The following is an 18,782-nucleotide window of genomic DNA, read 5'->3' as shown; positions in this document are numbered from 1 at the left end:
TATAACCTTTCCATAAGGGAATCAATAATATATATATATATATATATATAAATTCAATACACACACGTGTATATATATTTTTTCTGTTTCGCACCCAATATATACATATATACATCACATTTTCATTGAGAGTGTTGCATACTGCCTGTCCTCTCTCAGACTCACTGTCTAACAAGACAAAATTAAGTTTACCTACTTGTATATGTGAAGATAATAAAGCCTGAAAAGAAAAAGGCAGAAAGCCTAAATTATAAAGCACTGCAAATGACTCGACATATTGTAATTGTATTTATATCCACCACATGATGGCACTGATGTTTTTCTCCTCAAATGCATTTCATAAAGCAATAAGAATGCAAAATGTATTGAACTTTCATCACTTTGATGAAGATGATCATTATCATCATTTAACATGCTGTTATTACTTTGAAGAGATTTAATTAAGCTGAAAAGAAGTTTGTGTTCTTGTGGCAACATTCTGTAAATCATATTTTTGTACATACAGATACCAGAAGGTAACTAGCCAATAGGAGATAATTAAACATCATCACTGAGCACTCTCTACAGCTTTCTCTAGAGACCATTGCAGAGGATGAAGGAGAGCCCAGGCCAATGTTTCAGACAGACACTGTCTACAGGCCTCGGTGTGCGTTGAAATTGCAATATATTGATCAATTACTGTGAAAGCACTTTGTAGGTGTTTGTTGTGAAGAGCGTTCTGTGGAGGATAAAAATTCCTACCTGTCAGCATGAAAAGAATCAGGCCACACTTCTCCATGTCTCTGAACAGAAATCAGAGGGGCACCATTATACACCCCATACACATGAATAGGATATTTCAAAAGCAGTAAATTGAGGTTGTATTTGGAAATTATTTTCAGATACAAGGTTTTCGATACAGAAATGTAGGAAAACTAAATTATGATATAATTCATTTTCTGGTTGAAAAACCAAACAGCTCTACAGTCATCTACACCAGACACATCACACTGATCTGGCTATCTGGCTATAACACCACTGAACTGAATAAACTTCCACTAGTATTTCAATAGTCCTTAGCAAATCCTTACCTTTTTGTTATCTTTGGCTTCTTTGGGCATCCAACAAAACTGGTGTGTGGTTGTCACACATTAAAAGAAAACATGAACAATAATTTGCATTTTGGTGTCTGTCTTTGTATAGGCTGTCAGTTTCCTGTCGTACAACGATGATGCAAATTCCTTTATAAAAGGCCCAGCTCCGTTCAAAGCACAGAAGTGCTTAAAAAGACATCACAAAGACTATCCCCCACCTGCTGAGGGTACTTCAAAACATATTTGAAGTTAAAAGTACAGTCACTTTAAACGTATAAGTTATACAGTTTAAGTTAAGACACAATGTACCTGTTGAGAAAATATACTATACACATACACTCACCTAAAGGATTACTAGGAACACCTGTTCAATTTCTCATTAATGCAATTATCTAACCAACCAATCACATGGCAGTTGCTTCAATGCATTTAGGGGTGTGGTCCTGGTCAAGACAATCTCCTGAACTCCAAACTGAATGTCTGAATGGGAAAGAAAGGTGATTTAAGCAATTTTGAGCGTGGCATGGTTGTTGGTGCCAGACGGGCCGGTCTGAGTATTTCACAATCTGCTCAGTTAGTGGGATTTTCACACACAACCATTTCTAGGGTTTACAAAGAATGGTGTGAAAAGGGAAAAACATCCAGTATGTGGCAGTCCTTTGTGCGAAAATGCCTTGTTGATGCTAGAGGTCAGAGGAGAATGGGCCGACTGATTCAAGCTGATAGAAGAGCAACTTTGACTGAAATAACCACTCGTTACAACCGAGGTATGCAGCAAAGCATTTGTGAAGCCACAACACGTACAACCTTGAGGCAGCAGAAGACCCCACCGGGTACCACTCATCTCCACTACAAATAGGAAAAAGAGGCTACAATTTGCACAAGCTCACCAAAATTGGACAGTTTAAGACTGGAAAAATGTTGCCTGGCCTGATGAGTCTCGATTTCTGTTGAGACATTCAGATGGTAGAGTCAGAATTTGGCATAAACAGAATGAGAACATGGATCCATCATGCCTTGTTACCACTGTGCAGGCTGGTGGTGGTGGTGTAATGGTGTGGGGGATGTTTTCTTGGCACACTTTAGGCCCCTTAGTGCCAATTGGGCATCGTTTAAATGCCACGGCCTACCTGAGCATTGTTTCTGACCATGTCCATCCCTTTATGACCACCATGTACCCATCCTCTGATGGTTACTTCCAGCAGGATAATGCACCATGTCACAAAGGTCGAATCATTTCAAATTGGTTTCTTGAACATGACAATGAGTTCACTGTACTAAACTGGCCCCCACAGTCACCAGATCTCAACCCAATAGAGCATCTTTGGGATGTGTTGGAACGGGAGCTTCGTGCCCTGGATGTGCATCCCACAAATCTCCATCAACTTCAAGATGCTATCCTATCAATATGGGCCAACATTTCTAAAGAATGCTTTCAGCACCTTGTTGAATCAATGCCACGTAGAATTAAGGCAGTTCTGAAGGCGAAAGGGGGTCAAACACAGTATTAGTATGGTGTTCCTAATAATCCTTTAGGTGAGTGTATAGCTCTATTTTATTTAGGAGTATATGATGCATTACAAATAAGGTAAAAGGTATGCGAGAAATCCTGACCATTTTTTTGAGACACAGAGGATAGTGTATCTGTTTAGCTTCAATTTAATTCCGCTACAGCATTCTACTTATAGTTGTAAAATTATTTATTGCAAAAAACGTTTGTATCTCATTTCACTTTTGTTTGCATGGAATCCTCAATTTTCATTCTGACAAGCCATGTCTTAAGAGCCCTTTGCATGCTGTGTTTCCATGTGCACATGTATTTCGTTTTGTTGTAGCATTTGCTCCAAAAATCACATTCTGTATTGTGCCCAACAATATTTTGTACACTGGTTATTACTTGCTGTGTTTTTGTCAAATGACCAAATGTTAAGTATTACTTTGGTTTCTCTATGATAAAAATAAACATAAGCAAAAAAAGTCCCCCAGTTAAAATAATAAAAAAAAAAATCAACACAGAATAGACATTTATTTTGTTTCCATAAAGAAAAGTAACATTTATCAAAATAAATTAAAACTGAGAAGCAGTGGTTGAGCCCAGACAAAACAAGAAAAACAAAATTATAAATTATCTGAGAATTTTAGTCACAACCTTGGATTGCCCAGGAACAAAATTAGGTTGATGCCCTTCTACAAACATGTCTATCTCACGTGTGTACAGAGGAACCCAAAGTTCAGCTGAATTCAGTGAATTCTGATTTTATTCTCTCTCTATCTCAATAGAAGCTTACATGGGTAGGCATTGATATGGTCAGGGTTTCTTCTTGAGCAATCTGTGTGAGGAATTATTGCTGAAGGGCACAGCAGTAGTATCCCTTCCTGATATTTGAACTCAGTTGGATAAAACAGTTAAATTAGTTAAGAACTGAACACAGCAAAATTTCCCTTAACTATGTATTGACTTTAAGGCATTAAAATACTTTGGACAACACCCTTAACCCTAAAGAAAACCTCAAGGAATACAAGGGGAGTCTGTATTTTAAGAGTTCTGTACAATTGGCCACACAACCCTAACCTCCTCTCTACACTGCTGGGCCTTATAAAGGGGGGGTTATAAAGGGGGAGATTGAGTTTGACAATAAAAGAGTATTAAGAAAAGTGCAGGATACACTGATTGTGTGCCACAGCAAGCAAGGACACAGACTACTCTCATGTATTAGCAGGAGCCACACTCTGAGAAACACAAAGGGGCAGCAGGCTGGGCAGAGGGCAGAGGGAGTGGAGAGCTGGGCAAAGCTGTCTTTGGAAGAGAAAGCCCTCCATCTCTACAAGGCCAGAGCATAGAAAGACTCAGGGTTTTGCAGCCAGCACACAAGTGGCAATGAATCAGGGATATGTTCTCCTGAAATAATAAATACATATGCTTGAAAAAATAAATATAAACATAAACACACAAATGAATTTGCATTAGGGACTGAGATTTGGGTAGGGTGTTCGATGGGATAATGGTGCGGAAGTGAAACCCATTGTATCTAAACTGCAGAACACACCATGTTTCCCTATTGAAGGCAAATCACAGATTAGCCACTGCAGAGCCTTGGCACATGGTGCTGGATCACAGTAATTTCTGTCTCTGAGCCATAATAAGGGACAGATTTGTAGTGTATAAGCAGCAGCAGGAAAAGCAGACTTTATATTAATAACTAGACAAAAAAAACGTTACCATACCAATATTACTGAATTTGGAGGATAGTTATAGAGAAATGTTTCCTTCAGATATTCCTTGGTTATTTTGGGACTGCAGGACTGGGTGTTTGGAATGGCCGCAATAAACATTTTAAAAGGAATTACCCATACATATAAAATCACCAGCCAGAGTGCAAAGCAAGCTCAGACTTCAAAAAGAAGGTTAACCTTTTGACTCAGTCTATTTGTGGGACACACATGAGCGGCTTGTATGGTAGCAATTCAGAAGACATGACTTTAAGATTGATGTCTTCCGGTTTTGTTTTTCTTGTGCTAGAAATAGATCAATCTGCTTGTGTGTGTGTGTATTCTGATACACAGATACATCAGTATGACATTACAGAGTCTGATAGCACTGAATTTATGAAAAAATAAATACACTAGACAGTGCATTGGGAAACCAGATTAGTACATTATTAATTTAAATAATAAAAAAACTACATTATGCAGCATTAAATCAGTTAAATATATCAGAAAATGTGATAAAAACTGCAGGTCAAAACTTATAGACAATGCATCATATTCAAAGAAACGAGATTAGGGGGCAAACAAGATACTACTTGTTCTTATTCTCCACATTCCATGTCTTGCTAATAACTTGGTGTACCTGAACAGATAACCTCACCTCACCTCTCTAAAGCTACATCAAATACAGCTGACCTAAGTGTAATGGCATAGTTCCACCCATCGATCTCCTTTGGGACAAATGAACAAATGGTTCTTGGTTTCCCTGTACGATTATGAATTTCCTCTTCCAAAGACCGTAATCCGTCTGTCTGCTGGATGATTGTCTGATGTGAAGACAGGAAGGAGCAGAACTGCCATCAACACCAATACCCCTGTAAGTGGCATCCTGTCGCCAGTGTCACCTCTTGAATAGCTGTGCTCCGGTGTATACCCATCTCACACTCTCCATCTTATTTCACTGGCTGTTCCAGATTTTTGGTACAATAAGGAAGGAGGGCTGTATTTCATTGTTTTTTTTTTTATAAACAGCTGTACTGTCATCTGCAAACTGAGTCAGTCACTGGAAAGCTTTAGAGTAAGGCTGCTGCCCTGCATTCAGTGGCTTTTGTGTTCACAGCCCCATGATGGACTCATCCCAGAGTTTCTCCTCCTCTGTTCGGCCATCAACCTTATCCTTTTTCTTCCTCTTGTCCTTCCTGTGTTTGGCCCTGCCCTCTTTCTCCCTCTTCTGTCTCTGTTTCTCCTCTTTTGCAGGGTCCTGTGGTTTCTGGCTCCCCCCCTCTGCCCCTCCTTCCTCCTTCCCCTTGTTTTCTTTCTCTTTCACCTCCACCCTTCCCTCCCCCACCTTCACCTTCTTCACCCTCTGCCTGTCCTCTCTCTTATGGGACTCCCTGTGCTCATGTTTTCTCCTCTTTTTGCATCTCCTTTCATCCTCGCCCATCTCCTCGTCCACCTCCTCTGAGTCCCCCCTAGACCTATGCTCTCTCTTTTTCTTCCTCTTCCTCCTCAGCCTCCTTTCCTCCCCTGTAGAGCTGCTGCTGGTGTCAGAGCAGTCTGAGTCCAGGCTGTCGGGCTCCTGGCAGCCCTCTCGATATGTGTAAGAGAGGCCCAGATCTCTGTTGGGTCCCAGTTGGCTGTGTGGGGGCCAGGGTCTACAGCCCAGCTCTAGGGGGGGAGCAGGGAGCACCCCCTCACAGGGCCTGGCCCCGAATGACTCAGGCAGCTGGGCCCTCATACATGGCACAAACAGGCCCCCATTCTCAGGAGGGAAAGGGTCGCGCCAGAAGAATGGAGGAGGGCCTCGGGGTCCCCAGGTTTGCCCCAGCAGGGACCCTGGCTGCCCAAAGGTACAGACAGGAGGGAGCCCAGGAGGTAGCCCCTGGTCCAGTCTGAACAATCTGGTCTTGGGCTGGAGTCCCCCAGCACCACAAATCCAGGGGGGCTTGCTCTGTGGAGGTGGCGGGGGGTGTTGCAGACCATCTAAGTGCCAGCTTTCTAGGGGGGGGCACCCGGGTAGGTACTGCAGCTGCTCCATGCTCTCACTTCTTGCTGAGCCCAAAACCTCCTCCCCTGGCCCAGCAGCACCCCTCATCTCCTCTTCCTTCTCCTCCTCCTCCTCCTCCTGCTGCTGCTGCTGCTGCTGCTGCCCCTCCAATCCAGCCAGTACAGTCTTGGGCAGCAGCCCCCGGGCCTTCTGCACCTGAATGTAGTCAGCCAGCTCATCCTGGAAGGAGTCATACACCTTCTTCTTGGTGCTCTTCATCAAACTGGCCACCTTTGTCTCTCTGTGGGAATATATGCCAAGAAGAATGGTGAGGCGGAGAGAATGGTGCTCCAAGACGAGCAGGAGCAACGCTGCAATTTTGTCCTGTAGCTTACTGTCTCATAGGGGCTTTAATTGACAAGATTTGGTGCATTTATATACATTATATTACATACATTGTGACTATCTATATATGACTATCAGTTTATCTGTATATATATTTAGCTCTCCACATAAGTAGATGTACATGATTGTTAATGTGGTTTTGCATTTGTAAAATTAAATATATTATTTTTCACATAACCAGGGGTGATTGTTTTGAATACAAAGGAAAAACAGTGCTTCACTTATAGGTGTGAAAAAAAAATGTTGATAAATATGCCATTATTTAAAAAACATTTAAATAATGTAAGTTACAATTCATCATGAATGATACATAAAAATGGAGGCCACTGTATATGTAGCTACCAAACAATAAGTACAAACTAGAGCTCAGTGCAGACAGACAACATCTCTGTGGATCTCTTTGAGGGATATATGCTCTTCTGGGACTACCTGCCTGTTACCAAACCATTCCCCCACTGAACCTGACAGAGACTCACAACTGCAGTCTCTCATAACACAGACAGGAAAATAGACAAAGCAGAGCGAAACTTCAATGGGTGCTGCAGGTTTCATGTTCCCATGGACCAGGTAGAAATACTCACTTGACCTGGTGCTTGTTTCCCTGCATGTGTGCCTGGTACACTTCCACAGAGTTCAGGGTCACACTGCAGATAGGGCAGGTAAGGGTCCCCATTCCCACTGCTAAGAGAGAGAGAGAGAGAGAGAGAGAGGGAAAAGGGATGGGGGGCAGTTAGGATACAAATAACCATGTCAATGTAATACTAAAATGGTTTATTGATTTGTATTACTACACTTCTGTAATGTTTGTGTAAACTGCTCACTCTGGATAAGGGCATCTGCCAATAAATAATAATAACAATAATATTATTATTATTATTATTATTATTATTATTATTAGGTAGATATGTTAATTAAGTATTATACATTATTTGGCAACTTTTTATAATCTATTAATTGTATCCAATTTGTTCCTCTGCAACCCAGCAATACTAAAAGCTTTTATAAATATTTTCATAAGCTTGTCATGCTAATAAAACCATTTTGAATACTAATTATGTGTGAGAACGAGAGAGAGAGATTGAAGATTTCGTTAACTTCTCTAAGAATGTGTGATTGACATTCTTTTAATTATATGGAAAGTTTTCATTAAACTTTGCTTACCAAATCAGAACTAACTTAAGGTAACTCATTTATTGTGCCGTGTGAGGCAAGTCACTGACTAGGAGGCGAAGTGCGACCCTGAGTGTGAGTGTGTGGGTGATGGGGCAGTGTGATTGCGAGTGTCTGAGTGTATGTAAGGGGGGCAGGTCAAGCTGTGGCACCGTGTCTATCGTAATCAGGCTCCTCTTCACACATGTCCTGCAGCATGCGCCGCCGTGCCTCATTGCGCTGGTGCTTCTTGCCGCCGTAATGTTGTTGGGCCATTAGGGGGTTGTTGAATGAGGCCGAGCAGAGCTGGCAGTACTTGTTAATATCACTGAGGTCCACTTCTGGCTCCACACTGAGCCCTGGCTGCTGGCTCCTCCGCTCCCCTCCCAAGCAGGGGGGTGCTGCGGACTCTGCCTCCAAAGATATGGGAGGGACAGCGGTACGATGAGACTTGTCTGAAAGCATAGGGAGAGCGTGTTGACATCCTCTTCACTGTAATGCAGCGCTTACAATATCTGTTAAAGGCTGGAGGTACAACTGGAACTGCACAAAGTCTTGTGGGCTTATTCTGTACCGTACATTTAAACAGTGCAGTCTATTTATATATCTATCAGAGAACACACAATTCAGAAAACGATTCCACACCCTGTACACAGATAAAATATAATAGCAATGTGGATACGCTATTAGGACTGAAAACAAGACAAGAAGCAATTTCTTACAGAAAGGGAGAAACATGTTTCCCAGTCACACTACTGAAGCAGATTCCATGGGAGTCTTTGGTAAGCAATAGCTGGAAGAGATCCTTGGGTCACTAATCTACTATAGCAACGAAAACAAAATAATTAATCCTCTCGTTTGGGACTTTTCTGGTGTTCTTCCTAAGCAGAAACAGAGTGAACACCCTATTAAATCAGTTGAAGAACCGCATACCCAGAAAATATTGAAACCTAAATAAGAAACATATACAAAATGGTCTAATCATGGCTGCACCTTTGGGAGCTACATTTTGCAGAACGAGTCCTAACTAGACACTCTCCTACCCTCCACCCAAACACAGTAAGATTTGCAAAGTATGTTTCCCGTAAGTCTACAAGGTGGTACCTGTCTGTGCAGGCAGCAGTGTGTGGGTGAGGAGTGGTAGGCCAAGCTTCTTCATTTTCTTGGTGTGTATTTTGCCGGAGTAGTGGGATTGGGCCACCACGGGAGAGCTAAACACCATGTTGCACAGCTCACAGAACCGGTTCTTATCCACTGTGCCATCATTCTGTAAAACAAACATATAAAGACACAGACTCAAATACACAGAGTTGCACAGAGATGCACAGAGTACGATTGTGAGGAAAAGCTACCTGAAAGTCACTCTTTTCACTGTTGTTGGCTCCACCTCCATTCTGATCCTTTTTCATCTGCAGGTACAACCTCACCTTCTGAGCATGTTTCTTCCCCTGCATTCAAACACAGTCACCCTGCAGCACACAGTCCATCACACAAAGAACCTCAAAACATTAAAGTGAGTACACCAGTTAAAGTGTAAAGCTACTGCATTTAATACTTAACACCTCAACACTTCAGGGTTTTTATGCACCTGAATACAGAACCATGTTGTAAGTCGCCCTGGATAAGGGCGTCTGCAAATAAAAAAATAAAAAATAAAATAATAATAATAATAATAATAATAATAATAATAATAATAATAATAATAATAATAATAATCTGAGTGTGGAGTAGAGATCTGTATGTGTTTAGGGGAGAACCGTGACCTACCTGATAGTGAGATACTCTCTGAGACTCAGACAGCAACACAACGCCACACACTTTGCAGAATGAGTCTGTGAAGAGCTCACTTAGAGCTCCTCCAGGACTCGGATCACCTGAGACAAATAGAGAAGGGACATGTCAAAGGATGAACGGCTGCATTATAATTGAATTACTTTTTTAAATGCTGCGGTTTACAACCAGCAATGAATCTGCAGTTGACTTAATGGAAAAAGACACCAACTCATACAGAGACCCTATTAAGAAATATATGCATAAACTGGTTAAAAATGTATTATCCTATGCACAAGGTAATAGAACAATATAGTGGATAATGTACCCTTCCCTCTCTATCAGAAGGCTTTGAAACCTGAATCACTGAGCCTGTGAGACTGCACAGCAGTGAGCGATCAGATGTTGGTATATTTTAAAAAACTATGAAAAAAATGAAAAACACAAAAGGTGCAAACACCAATAAGGTCAACATAAAATCAACTGGATACAATGTATTGAAGTCAAAATGCAGAATATTTAAATAAGGGAAGACATTACTGACACATGTGCTCTTATTTTGCATTGAATGATGACCTGGATATCTTCACAGCTTTTGCTTTGTGGACACTGCATAGTACTTTAACCTTTCAGGTATTCTGTTTAATCTTTTATTAACATTTGAGCATTGCAAGACATCATTCACACATAGCAGTTTATCTTTAAATTTTAACCATTAGAGTTTAAGATCTACATAAGAACCACAAACTTTCCAAAATGTGTTTGCAATGTAGGTTTTGTTGTATTTCTCAGCTAAGGTAAGGGTATGTCAATTAGTATGGATTCTGATAAAAGGCAAACTCTCTGATATTATCCAGTAGAGGCAAATTTCCTGCTGCACAGATTTCCATAGATTTTAGAGCAGACAGAACACACTGTAAAAACCATGCAAACAATACAAGTAACTAAAAACCACAGAGTAGTTGTGACAAAAGAAAAATCTAATGAAAATCAAGTGTTCAGTGAGAATTTATTAATCTTAGTTGCAGAACACCAAAATTACAGTAATTAAAAAAGCAGTCAATCACTCATTTATCAGTAAATCCATGTATCAGTCAGTCACTCTGTAGTTCCTATAAATCAGCATACATATTTGATATGATACATGAGCCTTGACATGTTTAGCTACTATCCTTAGTCCTGGCTCTCCAGCTATAACAATCAAGGAATGACAGAGCACATGGACACAGCTTCCTTCACCTGTTTCCGATAGTGATATATATAGAACTACGAAAGGCCACCTACAACATGTACATGTACACATATATACAATACCGTTCAAAAGTTTGGGGTCACTTAGAAATGTCCTTGTTTTCCATGAAAACATACATGAAATGAGTTTGAATTGGAAATATAGTAATTGACAAGGTTTTAATTGAAATAATTGTGACCTTCAAACTTTGCTTTCGTCAAAGAATACTCCATTACAGCCTTGCAGACCTTTGGCATTCTAGTTGTCAATTTTTTCAGGTAATCTGAAGAAATTTCACCCCATGCTTCCTGAAGCACCTCCCACAAGTTGGATTGGCTTGATGGGCACTTCTTCCGTACCATACAGTCAAGCTACTCCAACAACAGCTCAATAGGGTTGAGATCCATTATAGACAGAATACCAGCTGACTCCTTCTTCCCTAAACAGTACTTGCAATGTTGGACCTGTGCTTTGGGTCATTATCCTGTTGTAGTAGGAAATTGGCTACAATCAAGCGCTGTCCACAGGGTATGACATGGCATTGCAAAATAGATTGATATCCTTCCTTCTGCAAGATCTCTTTTACCCTGTACAAATCTCCCACTTTACCACCACCAAAGCACCCTCAACCATCACATTGCCTCCACCATGCTTGACACATGGCATCAAGCACTCCTCCAGCATCTTTTCATTTGGTCTGCATCTCACGAATGTTCTTCTCTGTGATCCAAGCACCTCAAACTTAGATTCATCTGTCCATAAGACTTTTTCCAATCTTCCTCTGTCCAGTGTCTGTGTTCTTTTGCCCATCTTAATATTTTCTTTTTATTGGCCAGTCTGAGATATGGCTTTTTCTTTGCAACTCTCCCTAGAAGGCTAGTATCCCAGAGTCGCCTCTTCACTGTTGACATTGAGACTAGTGTTTTGCAGGTACTATTTAATGAAGCTACCAGTTGAGGACCTGTGAGGCGTCTGTTTCTCAAACTAGACACTCTAATGTATTTGTCCTCTTGCTCAGTTGTTCACTGGTGCCTCCCGCTCCTCTTTCTATTCTGGTTAGAGCCAGTTTGCGTTCTGTGAAGGGAGTAGTAAACAGCGTTGTACGAGATCAGTTTCTTGGCAATTTCTCGCATGTAATAGCCTTCATTTCTCAGAACAAGAATAGACTGACGAGTTTCAGAAGAAAGTTCTTTGTTTCTGGCCATATTGAGCCCGTAATGGAACCCACAATTGCTGATGCTCCAGATACTCAACAAGTCTAAAGAAGGTCAGTTTTATTGCTTCTTTAATCAGCACAACAGTTTTCAGCTGTGCTAACATAAGAGCAACAGGATTTTCTAATGATCAATTGGCCTTTGAAAATGATAAACACAATGTGCTATTGGAACACAGGACTGATGGTTGCTGATAATGGGCCTCTGTACGCCTATGTAGATATTCCATTACAAATCAGCAGTTTCCAGCTACAATAGTCATTTATAACATTAACAATGTATACACTGTATTTCTGATCAATTTGATGTTATTTTAATGGACAAAAAATGTGCTTTTCTTTCAAAAACAAGGACATTTCTAAGTGACCCCAAACTTTTGAACGGTAGTGCATATATACACTTTTGGAAGTTATGGAAATGTAAATGACGCTTAATCCGAACACATACACTTATGCACTGAAATTCACAATGTTGTCACCAGTGCTGATTACAACAAAAAAACAATATTGCTGCTCTGGAAAGAGTGCAACACTGGTCCAGAATAAGATCCTGTTCTTTTTCCTGTATTTCCAGCAACTATTTGAATGACCCTTAACATGTTTTTCTTACATATTTAATTATTGCGTTGCTAAATACATTTAAATACTGTTCACTAGCCAGTGCATAATGCACTGAAACAAAAACAAAAAATGCCAGCCCTTAAAAAAAACAATACAACAATATTCTGCTTATTAGCAAGTATTATTCTTTTACACTTTGCCAAAGTTGACAGGAATGATCAGTATAATGCTAATTTATTGAACTCAGATGGGAGTAAGTACTGCATAATCCTATTAGCACCAAAATGTTTTATACTGGAGCCATTTGCAGCACTGGAAACCCATTAGTGGGGTTTAATGTTTTGTGGAACCACCCTTGCTCTTACAAAAGGCAGAAACCTGCATTTTGAGGTTTCCTGCCCCTTCCTGACACAGAGTCTGTTGTCAGTGTTTAACTAACCACAGATCCTAGAGACTCAGGGTTTTCATGTTTAAACTGGCTCAATGTGTCCCGCCACGTACTGCCAAGACTGGTAACATGGCAAACACTGTTGTGATATGAAGACCCATGCTGTCTAAAGGTGAAAACACTATAAGACCCACCATTGATATTATGCCTAGTGCATGTAAGGTTCCACTCTCCATTCATTCAAACCACTGTGCCACTTTGCCACTATTGTGTATAAAATAGAATGATTCATTTATTTATATTAAATCCTGTGAAAAGTGTGATTTGAGTGACAGTCAGAACATACACAATTACCTTTTCTTAAATTGTGTATCCCAATTCAATGTGCTTGTCAACTTTAGTTATAGAATTAGGGGTCAAGGTCTTATATTAAAATTAAGCACCTCCTCACTAGTGGTGTAAATATCAACACTGCAAGAGCTTCTGTCAGGTCCTGTGTTACAAACAAGGCCAGGCTACACTAAATGCCGTCATGTTGTGTTTTTGTCTGCTTTTACATGCTCTGTTGTGCAATGTACACATCTCTGTCAGGGCTGCTGTTTTTTTTGTTTTACTCTATTGCTGTAAACGGGTCCCAGTAAAAATCTCCCCAGGACTCACACTCAAGAGTCAGTGACAATACTAGCTATAGGCCCTCAAACCAGGACTACCATAGCCCTATGCATCTCAGCCCTAAATCTGTAACAACCCCGGTCTCATAGATGCAGATCCAGCTACATATTTTTGTTACCTAAATAAATAAGGGATTTCATTATTCCAACTATTTAAAGAGTTGACAATGATTTAAAAGATTCCAATTAAGCTATTTTATTTCAATTAAGAAGAGTAAATTAGTAGGAACATATAACAGGGGACAGGGGGTGCTCCCGCTGGTCAATAAAAAACAGACCATGGTACTTTTCTGAAGATTAAGAATGCTAATCCCGGAAAAATAGCTAATCCAGGTTGTCTCAGCTGGGCCATCTAAGATATCTCTCAGTAGTTTAGTAGTTTAGCTACAATAACTCACTTTTTGCAGTATGCTGTAGTGAGGTACTGGCACATAATTGAAGGCTACATTTCATAGGTACAATATACATACAGAAAGACCAAGGTTGAGAAACACTGCTTGAGCCAACACACTGAGGAAGTATGCTGGGCAAGTATAGTAATATCCACACACTATTCTGTACAATGCCAGATTAAATGTCTTTTTTTAAACATGGGTGCTGATTAATTTATGTCTCGTCTCTGTATAAGTATAAGATGAATGTGATAAGGGGTGTGCATATTTGAGTCTTTAACACTGTGGTGGATCAAGGGAAAATACTCTTTATACAAAATTCATTTATTTATTTAGCTAACAATCCAAACCTGCAGTTTTAACAGTGCAAAAACCTCACATTGTTATAATGCATGAGTTTTATCTTTCACTCTTACATAATGTCTAAAGCAGAGCTGAAAATATATAATTAGGGGGGGCACTGTCTTATTGTTTCAGCGGAGCTCTTAATTCCAAAATTTATTTTCTTAATTTTGATTTTTCTCTTTTCAATGGTGTAGGAAAATTGGAAAGACTTTGGCCCTTCAGGACCAGGGATGGACAACATTGGTGTAAAGCAGCTGTTCTCCACTCTGGGCCTTGGGCTCTTCCATCTCCTCTGTTTTTTTCCTTTCAGCTGCCTCTCTCAGTTAGCTAAATAAATCCATAAATTAACTAATGTAATGGTTTAACAGCTGGAAGTAATTACAAAAAGCTGCAATGATGCAATTTATTAATTAGAAAACTAAAACAAAAAGCAAAACATGAAGGAGTACTCCAGGACAAAGTGTGAAAAACACTGCTCTAAAGGGTACTGGGTGGAGATGCTCTTGGTAGTCTAAGTAGCAGGGCAGTACAGTATAGATACCAAGCTTAATCATGTGCATTAGGAACAATAAAAATAACAGGAGAAAGCACTCGCTTGATGATTTTTGACATTTACTCTTACAATCTGGAAGAGGTATTGAGAAAATGATATGATGTATGTTATCTTTGACTTTTTTCTTGAATGTATAAGTATGCATTTGCATGTCTTGTGCTTAATTTTAGGGATCAAAAATCTCCCATTTCATAGCTGTCAGACTCATTCCAGGTTTTGCAGGCATCACAGCCCCTTACTTAAGCTAACAGGAGATATATGATACACGTGTAACCTTACATGTAGTAAATGTGTATAAAATAACAGGAAACAAACATAAGAGATAGAGTGAGTCAGCATCATGTGGCAACAGCCCAAGTTATTTCTTGTTGTCCTTGAAAATAAATTTCCGAGCAGTTCAGATTTCGTGTGACACTTTGCTTCAGAATTCAAAGCACTTCAGTGTTGATTTACAAAAAAACAAAACAAAAAGTCAGAGTTGCATTTCAGAGGTCACATAGCACATTCAAATACTCCACCAGACCTTAAGTTTTGGTTGTGTTTAATCTCAGGAGTTTGTACATGTTTGCATATGTTCAAGAAGTAAGTAGTTATGTTGTGATGGGATCATCTGGGCTGTGAACAGAGTCATGCTTCTATTACACACCAGTACGGGTCAAACTATGTTCTCCATCCTTCATCTTCCATAAAACAAGCCACACTGCTCTGATGCAGGAACCTTATTTGTTTCTTTCTTCATAACAGTGCCTCATGTATTGCCTACTGCATTAGTATGAAACTCAGTCCCTAGAGCAGATCTCGTTTAAATTGTAGTGCTCAATAATTTAAACTATGCGTTTTCCCTCAAACTAAGCTTATTTAAGAGTTTCATTGTATTTTCACAGTTGCTGAAACCAAATTTTAGTCCATCCATCCCCTCTCTCCCCAAACAAATCATAGTAATCAGATCAATGCAGAGGATACTGCACCACCCCTGGAGAGAGAGTTGATTGCCCTGCCCTATTGTCTATTTCCTGGGATGAGAGAGTGGAGAGTGGTTTCACATGCTGAACTGACCTTACACCTAAAATTAGGTACATTTAACACTTCTCTCCAGGCTCCTGTGGGGTCTGTCTGTAGTCAATAGCATACTTTCACCAGCTATAAAACTACACATAAAATGCTTCGAAGAAATTAGAAATTAGAAATAAGCCTCTCTGAAAAAAGTTTAATTTAGTATACTCATTCCTTAAATCTGATTATCTGGAATTATTCTATTTCATTATTACTCAGCACTTCTGACACACTGACAACTAGGTAAGGTGCATAAAACAAAAACCTACATAACCTAAAATATAAAAACAGTGACTAATAGAGGCTTCTAAAATAACAAGTGAGTGCCTGCTTATGTATTCCTGGTCTCATTGTGAAGTGCAAATAATGTGTATTTTATTCTTCTCAAACAAACAATACATACAACCTATGTAGGGATGAACTCGAGAACTGCAAATGTGTATTTTATTATTCCCAAACCAAATAAAAACAGACAGCCTAGAAGAGAATGCACAGTATCATGCTCTGTAAAATAAAATTTCTTTTATGAAGGACAAAAATACATAATAAATAAATCTTAAGAAAGCTGAGAATGAGACTACAATTGCTGAATACTTGTGTCACACACATGATATATGTGGCAGTGGTTACAAGTTCTGAGCCCAGTAATATACAAGGAAAGGGCACAATTTTGTTGCTAGCCTTACAGACAGGCCATTCAACATGTTATTTATTTACAGGATACACACATACTTGTACATGCGTGTGTGTGTATAATTTTACTTTTTGCTCTTAAAACACCATACTCAGTACATTGGAATGAATGCGCTATACTGATTGTGTCTTCAGTTCAATCGACACGAACTCCCACTAACAGCAGCTGCAGTGCCTGGAGTTCCCTTATAACACAACTTGCATTTTTCAAACACCCAAATTTAAGACGGTAAAACAATGGGGAAGTTCAATTGATTTTAAAGAAATTCAGTAGTTAGAAAGTCTACAATCGGTGTGTTTTGTGCAAGGCAACTTGCACATATCAAGTAAATCAAGTAAAAATTCAAAATACTACCGATTGTAGCATAGAACGAGATCAGTCATGTGTTTATCCTCCTAACAGCTGCGGAAAAATAGTCAATGTTTTTAAAAATGCTGTGTAAATTAACATTGAGAAATGGAGATATCGTTTGAAAATCCAAGGCAGTTTTGTACACTTTTTTTTAACATACATAACCACGTTTTCATAAAACAATATTGGCTTTGCTATATTGTAAGCGAAGAAATGGCGATACTTAAACCAACAAACATTCAAAAGCCCAGCACAACCGCATCACGTAACTGTAGATTGTCCGGGCTCATCAAAGCATTTTCTTTTCATTTTATTATCATCGTGATCACTGATCTATTTATTTGTTTATTATCCTCGTTGTTAATAAAAAATGAAAAGAAATAAGAACCCAAACAATCTACTAGCATACGGCCTGTGTCTGACGACACAAGTTAACTACAGGCAGGAAAGGCTTAATCCAGTGTCTGATGTGAATATACACCGCCATTTCAATATAATCACCAATAACACAAAGGTTGTATATTTCGCCCTCACTCTCAATAAATTATTCCCAATTAAGCTCCGCACAATGACCCTTATCACCAAATCCCCACACTCTCCGCTACAACTTTATTTTCCTTTTATTTTTAATACTTCCACGTTCTTTCTGAACTCACCTTTGCTCTGGGAATTAATGGTGTTTTGTGTGTTTTTATTAGTCTCGGCTTCTACTACAGAGGCCGAGCTGCTCGGGCTATTGGGACTTTGCGGTGTAAGTATCTCCACTAGCTGCGGGATGTACGGACTCTTCGACTCCATCTTTGTTGCTATTTGAGAAGGAAGGGCGCCGCTTGGAATTATGGGAAAGAGGACAAGGGCTTTGTTCTGGTCGATGCATGCGAACGTACTGCCGCCTGCTGGTAGGAGGTGACAACTATTCTTGTAAGGATTTTGGTCCAACTTCAAACAGATGATGACACTATGCAGTTACACATATTACTTTTTGGAAGTGACTACATGCTTCATGACTGGTAATGGGGGACATGTGAAGCTGTGTATTGGAGGTGGTGCGTTTCAATAGCCAGTCATGGGGTACAGGGGTACCCGAAGCCTACTATTCTCTGAAGCAGTGACGTAGCAAATTGAGGACTGCCACAATATAATGAGAATACGTAATAAAGACCGCTTATTAACCCAACAATTGACATACAAAAGGTAGCCTACCGCACACAATTTCTCAAAAAGTCTGCCATGAAACTGTCAGATGACCTGTCTTGGAAACACGATAGTCTCCCATGAAAATTGGTCCTCGGTTATTAGATTATTCCATATCAAGTAATGACCAATATTTGGGTATCAACGTCTGTGAGCAGCCTTCTTGCTAGGTGCAGACCAAAATATAGCCTACAGCAGTTTATGTGAGATAATATGGTAAAATAAATACATTAAAATAACTTGCAGGTCCACAATTTTCAAAGAGTAGTGGGGAATTAGCTCCCGAGGAATCTTTGCTGCAATATTTCGGCATTAACAAAAAAATAGAACAGCAGTAATAAAACAAATAAAATCAATATTGTGATACAAGCACCAAATTTGTCATGAATACTTTTTGAAAGTAAAAAAAGTTAGCTACTTAAAAATTCAAAATTTTCCAAGATGGCTGCCTTCAAAATGTTATGTTTTTTGAAAGTTGGACCACTGATACAATTTGAATGATTCTTGTATCAAATCCTAATGTTTTTCACCCTGGAGTCACCAAT

At 39.6% G+C, this 18,782-nt stretch overlaps 1 protein-coding gene across 1 annotated transcript; it reads right to left on the bottom strand.

The window, feature by feature from the left end:
- Positions 1-3,080: 3,080 nt before the first annotated feature.
- zmat1 (zinc finger matrin-type 1) lies at positions 3,081-17,845 on the bottom strand. Its single transcript, XM_066711799.1, has 7 exons — positions 17,700-17,845; positions 9,589-9,695; positions 9,174-9,269; positions 8,926-9,088; positions 7,995-8,276; positions 7,254-7,353; positions 3,081-6,568 (listed from the first exon to the last, which is right to left on the bottom strand). The coding sequence occupies exons 1-7, from the start codon at positions 17,839-17,841 to the stop codon at positions 5,395-5,397; spliced, it is 2,064 nt and encodes a 687-aa protein (XP_066567896.1). The 5' UTR covers positions 17,842-17,845; the 3' UTR covers positions 3,081-5,394.
- Between the last annotated feature and the right edge of the window lie 937 nt (positions 17,846-18,782).

This window comes from Amia ocellicauda, chromosome 8 (assembly GCF_036373705.1).
Source record: "Amia ocellicauda isolate fAmiCal2 chromosome 8, fAmiCal2.hap1, whole genome shotgun sequence".
Classification (NCBI taxonomy): domain Eukaryota; kingdom Metazoa; phylum Chordata; class Actinopteri; order Amiiformes; family Amiidae; genus Amia; species Amia ocellicauda.
This window is presented reverse-complemented; position numbering and strand designations above follow the sequence as displayed.

What these genes read in the sequence shown, in the direction of transcription:
- zmat1 (XM_066711799.1), bottom strand. Translation starts at nt 17,841, where the DNA reads ATGGAGTCGAAGAGTCCGTACATCCCGCAGCTAGTGGAGATACTTACA. An exon ending in AGAGAGTATCTCACTATCAG is followed by an intron (nt 9,270 to 9,588) that starts GTAGGTCACGGT and finishes GTTTGAATGCAG; the next exon opens with GGGAAGAAACATGCTCAGAA. An exon ending in GCCTGATTACGATAGACACG is followed by an intron (nt 7,354 to 7,994) that starts GTGCCACAGCTT and finishes TCTCTCTCTTAG; the next exon opens with CAGTGGGAATGGGGACCCTT.